The 9,458-nt window shown below is 34.8% G+C and overlaps 1 protein-coding gene across 2 annotated transcripts in view; it reads right to left on the bottom strand.

The window, feature by feature from the left end:
* Nucleotides 1-9,458, bottom strand: part of LOC106469389 (GPN-loop GTPase 1-like) — a 41,549-nt gene that overhangs the window by 12,895 nt on the left and 19,196 nt on the right. For both annotated transcript variants that reach the window (XM_022397899.1, XM_013929881.2), the window contains 3 exons: nucleotides 9,150-9,228; nucleotides 4,286-4,426; nucleotides 745-974 (listed from right to left, as the gene is read on the bottom strand). In XM_022397899.1, the coding sequence (XP_022253607.1) occupies nucleotides 745-974; nucleotides 4,286-4,426; nucleotides 9,150-9,228 (450 nt within the window). The remainder of the gene's footprint in view (nucleotides 1-744; nucleotides 975-4,285; nucleotides 4,427-9,149; nucleotides 9,229-9,458) is intronic.

Genomic DNA, 9,458 nt, shown 5'->3' with positions numbered 1-9,458 from the left:
AACAAATCAGACGTCTAACTGGCAGTATGCGGCGCAGGGTTGCAGCAGTCATCCAGGACAAACGGTGGATATACCTGATATTGACTTTTTGATGACTAATTATCAATGTGTGGGTCATGATTGACATTTTGTAATGTGATTTGACAATTCTGTAACGTTTTTGAGCTTTCACTGACAATACTTATTAAAGATAATTTTAAGCGTGAAAACTGTCCATATTTTGATGTCATGATATGTAAATTAAAAATTGTTATTTTACGGTGATAATCTTGTTTTCTTGTGCCCAATAATGCATAATTTCATTTGATAAACACGTTTAGATTGGATTGGTAATTTATAATCAGTCACAAGAATGTCGAATCTGAATCACTTGAAAAAAACACGGGGGTGCTTAACTTTTTTCCAGGTGTATACAAATGTATATGTTTTTTATCCTGGTTGGAGCCATGAGACATCTACTGAGAATGGGAGTCCTGCCTCCTATATCTATAATGTCATGCAAGGACATGCATGTCTCAATTAGGGCATTTGTATGAAAAGTTTACAAAAAAAAAAAACCTAGTATAACTCACATTTGAAGTTAATAAGAAATCAAAGTATAATAAACAATTAAGCAGCATTATTATTAGTTACTAATAAACTTAGTTGAACACATAACTATTCCATTAAGATTGTGCATTTTCTTAAATACACACTGAATAGGTTGAATTATTTAAACTGTAAAAATAAAAAAAAGAATCTTACATTTCATATTCTTCTGCAGCTGCCTGAATAACAGAAAAGAAGTCTTCAACTCCTTGACCACTAATTGCAGACACACCTACAGACTTAAGTGTACCATAGAATTCATCAAGAACCAGACTCATAGAACTTGTAAGATTGGAGATATAAGATGTTTCACCCTGGAGTGCTTCTTGAAATGTTTCAAAATCCTTCATCCACTGGACAGCAAAGCTGTGGTCCACAATATCTGTCTAAAAACAAAACTCTTATCATAACATTATACAAAAATAACACTTTTCCTACATTCACAATTACAATAAAAAAATCAGTATCATGTTTACCATACATAGTTAACTACAAATACTTTTTCACAGAGAAATTCTGTAATTAACTCAAAATTCTTGACATTGATGCATATCTTATGCCTCTGATTTTACACTCACATGTTACGTCCTACATACTCCATGTCTAAAATGCACCAACTTAAGGCATATTATGACATATAGTTATTAGTTCTTACATTTTTAGAATTAAAGTGAATTTCAAGCAGGTAACTACCTCACAAATACCATAAGCTTTTCTTAATGAGTTGTTCTCGCTTTCTCAACAACCATGTGAATCTTGCATTGTGTCATTTTACTCAAAGTTCTCCATTCTTCCACCTTCCTTAGGAAGTAAGCATCAGGGGAATTACATAAATCTTGTTTTCTCACCTCAGGCCAGATTTCCTAGATGCAATCATGATGACATAATACATGCCTCCTGTTTGGGGAGGTGGGTGGTAATGAATTTCAAAGGTAAGTACGTCCTTGAGATTTATTAATTGTAAAAATGTAAATCTTGAGTCATGTAAGCTTACCTCTGAAATACTGTCAGCTAGAATACCCATAATACAATGAATAGGGGAACTGGAGAGCATCATAACAAAAGACAACCACATCACCAGATGTTGAGTTCTGGGATGAGAAAGGTAACATAGTTAGAGCACTACAACAATGATACATGAGATCAAGTACAGTCTAAGCAGAATCAAGGACCAGAGCAACAGGTGATTGACTGGATTTGTCTGGAAAAACTGAGTGAAGAGGACCAGCCTCTAAAGTGCCTGAACCAAAAATACTGTCCTCAGAAGAGAAGCATTCTTTTCAGTAGAGTACCTCTTCACCCTGGACACCCTTTAATTTAAATATAAAGGGGTCCAATTAATATGGAGATATCTGGTAGCCATTCATATAAATAGATGTACTCCCAGGTGGTGGCTAGACAATTGTCCAAGGTAAGAGCAGAAAACCTCGTCCTGCACATGTTAAAAGACGATTTTCATTGAAGAAAACCAGTAATTATGTAGAGACTGGAAGAACTTCTGGGACTAAAATCTCCACAATCCAAGACTGAAAAAGATGTTAAAGTTGCAAAACTGGTCTATTCATCAACAACCCAAGGAGAATCTAAAAGAGCTAGGTTGTCCAGAGGACAGACTCAGCAACACAAAGAAAGTGCAATTAAAGCACTATATAAGGAGGTTAGACAAGATGAAAACTATACTGTACAGCATACCTCTTCCAGGTTGGAACTATAGACATGAATTGGAGAATAGTCATTATGTCTTCAATGTCTCAAAATGCTACACAAGGATATATGTGGAGGTGGGAAAAAGTACCCATGGAGTCATCATCCACCATCTGATGGCATCACCCTCTCATGGAACCCAGTTCAGAGGATGAAACATAGCCCCCTAAACACAGCATCATATGTTAAAAGAGAAAGATTATTTATTTATTAGTGTAATTGAACAAGTGGAAAACATCAGGAAGCAAGATTCCACTGGAGGTTATGTATGTGAGCATGCCCAAAGTAAATACCTTTGTGTTGTAATGCCATGGTCCCCAAAGCAGAAAGGATGTCTTTGGTTGTAGGTGTAGAAGACAGAAGTTTGTGCACATGAAACTCCAAGGCTTGAAGTACTAAAGGAGATGGCTGAAGAATTCCCTGAAAATAACAGGTGAACCAAATACTGAGTTGGTAATAACTGAGATTTGGTGTTGTGAATGATTCACCCACAAGATACAGCAAACTGAGTAATCAACTGAATGTGTGCTACAGACAAGTAAACAACAGAAAAAGAAGCCAATTATTTATATAAGAGTGGAAGTTGATGTCAAGTGGATAGAGTTGATTGTCTAGGGTCTTGATTACTCAACAGAAAACATACTGAGCAGAAGCGAGGCCAAAAGGAAAGACAGTGAACTGATAAACTACTTCTTGATGGCAAAAACACAGAAAATAGTTTGATAATGAATGAATCAGAATATGAAGTGTCTTACATATACAACTTTGCCATATAATGTCCAAATTAAAGAAATTTTTGTATCATTTTCAAATTTTCAATTTTGAAATGAGCCATATACACAAAATGACAGAAGTAAGACATCCACCATAGGTTCCAACCTCTTGATTTCTTTGGAACTATAAAAAGATGGGTATAAAAACCCGGAGACATGTGGTAAACAATTTCTACAACTTTTTGTAAGAGATCCAAAACTTCCCAATTCAAAATTTATAGGCATATTAGATCAGAAGGAAACAGAAAAAATACAAGGTGAAAAGAATAAGGAGGAAGAAGATGAAGAGTCTGTCAAATTCAAATATCTTATAGATGATCAAATGAACCTGGATAATTCCACAACAGTCTAGACAGAGGGTACACCTGGAGCTGAGAAAGGTCACCGAGTGGTTTGAGTAAAACAACTTCACTTGACTCTACACTTATAGTTTAAAGGAATTAAATATTTAAAGAACATGTTATAGTTTTTTTGCATATTTACTGATAATCTTCCCAAGAAAGTCAGCAGTCAGCATTGCAAAGCATTATACCAACAGAAAAGTGAAATAGTTTTGTCATGTTTATAACTAATGAGTTGCTTTTTCTACATTTGTAGATATTCAATACTTCTGTGCCACTTGTACAATTTAAAAAATATACCACTAACTGAAGGTCAATAATTATAGTAGTAGTTAAATCAGGCAGTTTTACATGTATTTTTTGAACTAACAGCCTAAGCACATTGTATTACAAATTATTAGTAAAGTAAATAGGTACATTTCAGTAGACAATAAAAAACTTAAAACTGATTTGTAAGTTGTGAGCTTCTCAGTAGGAAAATACTAATAATTTAAGCAACAACAGACTGTGAATCTATTATACCCAAATACATAAAGTTCTAGAAAATTAGTTTCTATCTAAAAAATATTGATTGAATAATCACAACAGTTTTGATTGAATTTAACATAGTATATATTTCACTTAAAGATTATTATATCATAAAGACAAGGTGATTTATTTGTTTGTTTCTGTTAAGTGCAAAGCTACAAAATGGGCTAGCTGTGCTCTGCCCACCATGGGTATCACAACCCAGTTTTTAGCATTATAAGTTCTCAGACTTACCACTGAGGGGTAAAATGATTTATATAATAAAGGTTTACCAAGGTTTTTGTTTTCAACATTACCACAAATGTTCATAAACTTAAGCAAAAATATATTTTTTGAGTTTATAATACCTACCTTGTTCATAACAACCACAAGAGGTAACTTAGTTTTGTACATTATACTACAAGCATACAGCATGTTTGACATGAAAGTGACAGGACTGACACTACGAACTATGTCCATAATGTAGACCACTACAGTTGGGAAGGCTGATGCCTAAAAAAAAAGAGAATCAACAAGTCTATCTGGATAAAGTTTCTTTCACAGCAAACATGAAGAAAATATAAACAAGCTAGCGTGAACATAATGATTCCATCTTATTTTTATCATGTGTCCTCCACATATAATTTTTGATATTGTATAAAAATGAAAAGTAAACTTTAAAATACAATATTTATAGACATGAGCCTCGATTTAAATTTAATTGTTTTTTTTTTCATATGAGATTGTTAACTAGTTTAACAGGTATATAGTAACAAAACCAAAAATATCTAGATTTTAAAGGACATTCCATCAACATCATGAAATTATTATTTAATTGTTAACTAACTTACATATTATCATACATATATTTTGATCTTGTTCATATTTTACTGAATACTTGCAACCTCATAATACCTAAAAATATGTCAGTTATAGTTTTCTGTAATGAAACAATCCCTAAACACAAATTCTATATCAGAATTCAGCATCAATGAAGTATTAGCTTCAAAAAATTTTCAAGTGTGAGTACTTTATGAAATGTCATAAACATTGTTTCTGAATAACTTCATACATAACAAGATGTATAATAATACAGTGAACTTTCATTACAGTATTGTAAATGTTACGTTTGTTTTTTCTTTTGAGAATTCATTGAAGACAAAACGAGGCAACAATTCTACATTTTCATCATTTCTGTGGTCCTACTGTTTATTAAAAAATTAAGATTTCTTGCCCATGATTCTTGTACATTTCAGAGGACTCAATAACTCAAATGCTTTGAAATAGTTGACTTCAGGTCAGGAGTAGAAGAAGAACAGTCAACTATTTAACTATTTGAAGGAGTTTGAGTTTTTGGGACTTTTGAAATCTACTTGAATTTTTTGGGGCAAGTCTTTATGTTAATTCTTTCATTATGGCTGCTCATAATTCTGTTATCAATATAATTTTACCCTGTTATTTAAATTAATAACAACTTCACATTTTCAACATGATGATGACTGTTATTTCAGCTAACAACAATTTCACATTTCCAAAGTATCATAAACTCATTTCCAATATATCCTGTTATAGCTCATGAATCACAACATATTTTAATAAAGCACGAAAACTTTTTAAAAGTTTTATATTTTTTGTAAGTACTCCTGTATTAAAGTTTAAATTTATCTATTTTAATCAGACATTTTTCCCCAGCAAATATTATTATCACTCATTTTGATGCCTGATTGCTATTATTTATTGCAATTATTTCCAAATCCTTTTTAAAATTATCAGATTACTGTGCTTATTATACAATTACTCCTTAAGTTTGTTTACAGATATAAAGACTTCATAAGTTCCTGTCATTCTGCAGATCCATTAAGGTAACATAAACAAAAATCTTGCCCAAAGCATATTTCACAAAGCACATAGCACAATCAAAAACTTTCAAATAATAATACATTTTCAGGTTTGGAAAGGTGTTAAAAGTTATAAGACTGTTATTGTAATTGTGTTGTGTAGGTTTGTGGTAAGCCATTTTGTCTAGAAAATTTTTATTTATTTATCTATTTGTTTTGACTATCTGCTCTGCCCACCACGGGTATCAAAACCAGGTTTATGGCATTGTAAATCTGCAGAAATACTGCTGTGCCACTGGGGGGGCATCTAAGAAATAAATTTTGCTATTTTGTTTCTCAGTAAGCTTTGGTGTTAATCAATTTGCTTCTGAAACAAGGAGCCCTGGGAGAGTGGTTAGAACATAGGCAAAGTGAGGCAGTGCAGGACCACATGAATATCCCCATCTGGAAGGCAACACATCCATAGGAAAGTGTGGGAGATGTAAATACCTACGGGATCAGTAAAAACAAAAGGTGTGGGACAGGACTGCCTGAAAATCTGAGACCAAGGAGACAAAAGACCCTTGATCCAAAAGTCAAGAAAGGAAATCCACATGACGAATTACAGTGGGTTGATCAGGGGAAAACCCTGGACCCAGAAACCAAAGATGGAAAAATTCCATTTGTGTTGAGAAACTTCCACGTAGGAAGGGCAAACGACATGCAATGATAGGAAAATCGAGTGTGTAGGCCCAAAAAGAAGATTCTTGGTAAAGATACAGAGAGATGGGGAATGGGTACCACCCTGGTGATTGACATAAACAACAGCTGAAGTAAAGTCAGAAAGGATCAGTACCAGACAACTTCAGGCCAGATGGAGAAAACACGACCTACAGCAAAAAGCTCCAGGACGTTGATAGGATAAGACCTTTCAGCCACAGACCAAAAACCCAAATCATCCAGTTGATCAACCCACACCCCACATCCCTGAAGGGATGCATCCATGAAATGTAGAAAACTGGATGAGGAGGAGGAAGCAGGAAACCTGCTAATGTACGAGTCATAACTAACTACCAATGCTGTTCGACGACAAGAGTAGGAAGAAGAGTAATAAAAGCTGACAAAGGATCCCCACAAAATTCCACTGGTCATGAAAAGTCCATGAAAGAGCCCACATGTGAGCCTGACCTAAGGGGATAAGAGCTATTATGGAAGATCACATCCCCAAAAGCAATAGAACTGCCCAAGCTGTAATCGTACAGAAAACCCATTAAACAATGTTGAAGAGGAGAAGGGCGGGCCTGACTGAGATGTGTGTAGAAAAAGAAAACCACACCCAAATGGACAAGATATTGGATAGGTTGTAGTAAGGATTTCTCCAACTTGATTAACAGCCCATTATAGCCAACTACAGGAGCACCTGATATGAGTAACAGGTGGACTCCTGTTCGGAACAAGCAAACAGTAGCCAGCCAACCAAAGAAATAGGAAAGAGCAACTCAAGAGTATATACGTAACAAACGAATGCTCTGAATGACCGACAAAACATACAGGGCCAAAACAAGTCCAAAGGGCAGTGCACGAAACAGAGAAACCATCCCATGGAGAATAAACCAAAGAGAGGGTCACAAGTGACGAAATATTGGGATATGCAAATAAGCATTCATAACATTCCTCTTTGTCATCAATAAACCTGGAGAAAAAGCAAACCTAAGGGTGAGAAACAACTCCAAGGTAAATTGGGGCAGATTGAAAATTAGAATGAAGCAGTAGAAACCTAGTACAGGCCGCCAGTCTCTGATGTGGTGTGAGAACAACATACAGAATGGAATAAAAGCCTGGAGAAAAATGATGAACAGGTGCAATGGTCTGTAGAGTCAGAAAATCTTGTACCCCCTCAGACAGATACAGGATGGTGGCAGGATCCCAAGTCATGGAGAAGGAAAAGGGTACCAGGGACAAAGGAAGTAGGGAAAGAAATATTAGGACAAGTCTCTCTGATAAAACCTGAAGAATTCATGGAACTGTAGTGAAAGATTGCCAAAGGGTAACAATATAATACAGTCAAGCTCCTATTGGACTGGAACTCTCTGGTTAGTCTCTGGTACTGTTGGCAACAATGCCATCAACGTTGAATAAAACAAAGATGTGAGAAATCCTGAGAAGAGGAACAGGGACAGGTAGATAAGGACCAGGACGGGAAATGAATAAGGCATGTAGTGGCTCCAACTGCGACAAACATGCAACCAAAGAGGAAAGGGTCGAGTGCACAAATTACATGAGATTCCAAAGTCTCAGATACATGACTGAAAACATATCACCAAAGAAAAAATACAGAAATAAAGGGGTGGCAGACGTACCTGGACAAGGTCGCATTGCAACCCAGGAAATCTCAACTACAGTGAAACCATGTGTGTAAAGCAAGAGCCGAAGATGACAAACAAGCCAACACAGAGGTAATAATGAATCAGACAAAAATGGGTAATTGAATGAAACATAACATACCTGAGAAATCATATTGAAAAATGCTGTGTTAGGCCTAACTGATTTTGCAGGAGGGGTAGGAAAAGACACTGCAAAATCTAGTGTTGTTAAAAGGCTATCAAATCTTCATTGGCCCAAACAGGTTTGGCTTGTTCAGGAGGGTTAGTGGGGCAAGTCCAGGAAAAGAAGGTAGACTCATGTAATGATCAACCTCATGATGGATAACAGCAGAGAAATCCAATGAAGAGTCTCACCCACGTGCATCCTGTGAAAATAGTGCGAGAGGTATAACACCTGAAGTGGGAATATGAACCTCAGAATTCATTGGAGAAATATGTAAATCAAATAAAAGTGTTTTATGTAAAATATGCAAGTGTGAGAAAAAATTAAAGACTGGGAAATTAAGTTAAATTAAAAGATTTCTTCAATGTAAAGAAAAAATTAATAATGAAGAAATCCCACTTCAGAAATTAAACTATTAAAATCACGATTCACATGAAGAGCGCCAGAAGAAAAAATGTCTGAACACGAGTACTGCCAAAGAAGTGATAGTTTGATAGAATTGAATAGAGGGAGTAACATGCATCATGGTGGAGAGTTGATGCATGATGATTTACTTGAGAGATGCGTTGAAATTAGTCAATTACAATGGAGGGGTGATAGAAGGCTTGTGAGTATGCATAATTTTCTTTGCATATAGAGGGCCGCACTGAACGAGAATAGCTATTAATAAATACATTAAAGGTAATGTTCTGTATCGGAAACAGAAAGATCAACAACAAATGTATGAGTATGATGGAAGCAAACACACTTAAAATACACAACAAATACAAGTTACCTCATACACAAAAAAGTTAATAAACTATACAAGTTTAGTAATTACAAGAATTTTTAAAATAAAAAAGAAATGAGATATAGAGTTTTATTATACTAACCAATGCTTCTGTAATAATTGAGCCTGAAGCAGACCACGTGAAAACTTCAATCTGTCCTGGTGTATCAAATATAACATATCTATAATGCCATAAAAACAAACATGCAAAATTAAACTATATCAATTTATAGCACACACTTATAATCTCCAATAAAACATGAGCTGTGAAAACATGCTATAAAAAAGATATTTTGCACAGTAGAACAGGGATATAATTACAGTATGACATTAACAATTAGTTTCAGCATCCAGTGTATAAAAATTTTGTTTTAAATGTTTCTTTTAAGCAAAACAACAAAATGACATATAT

This window comes from Limulus polyphemus, unplaced genomic scaffold (genome assembly GCF_000517525.1).
Source record: "Limulus polyphemus unplaced genomic scaffold, Limulus_polyphemus-2.1.2 Scaffold3461, whole genome shotgun sequence".
NCBI lineage: Eukaryota > Metazoa > Arthropoda > Merostomata > Xiphosura > Limulidae > Limulus > Limulus polyphemus.
The sequence above is the reverse complement of the archived record's forward strand: the minus strand, read 5'-3'. Positions and strand labels throughout refer to the sequence as shown.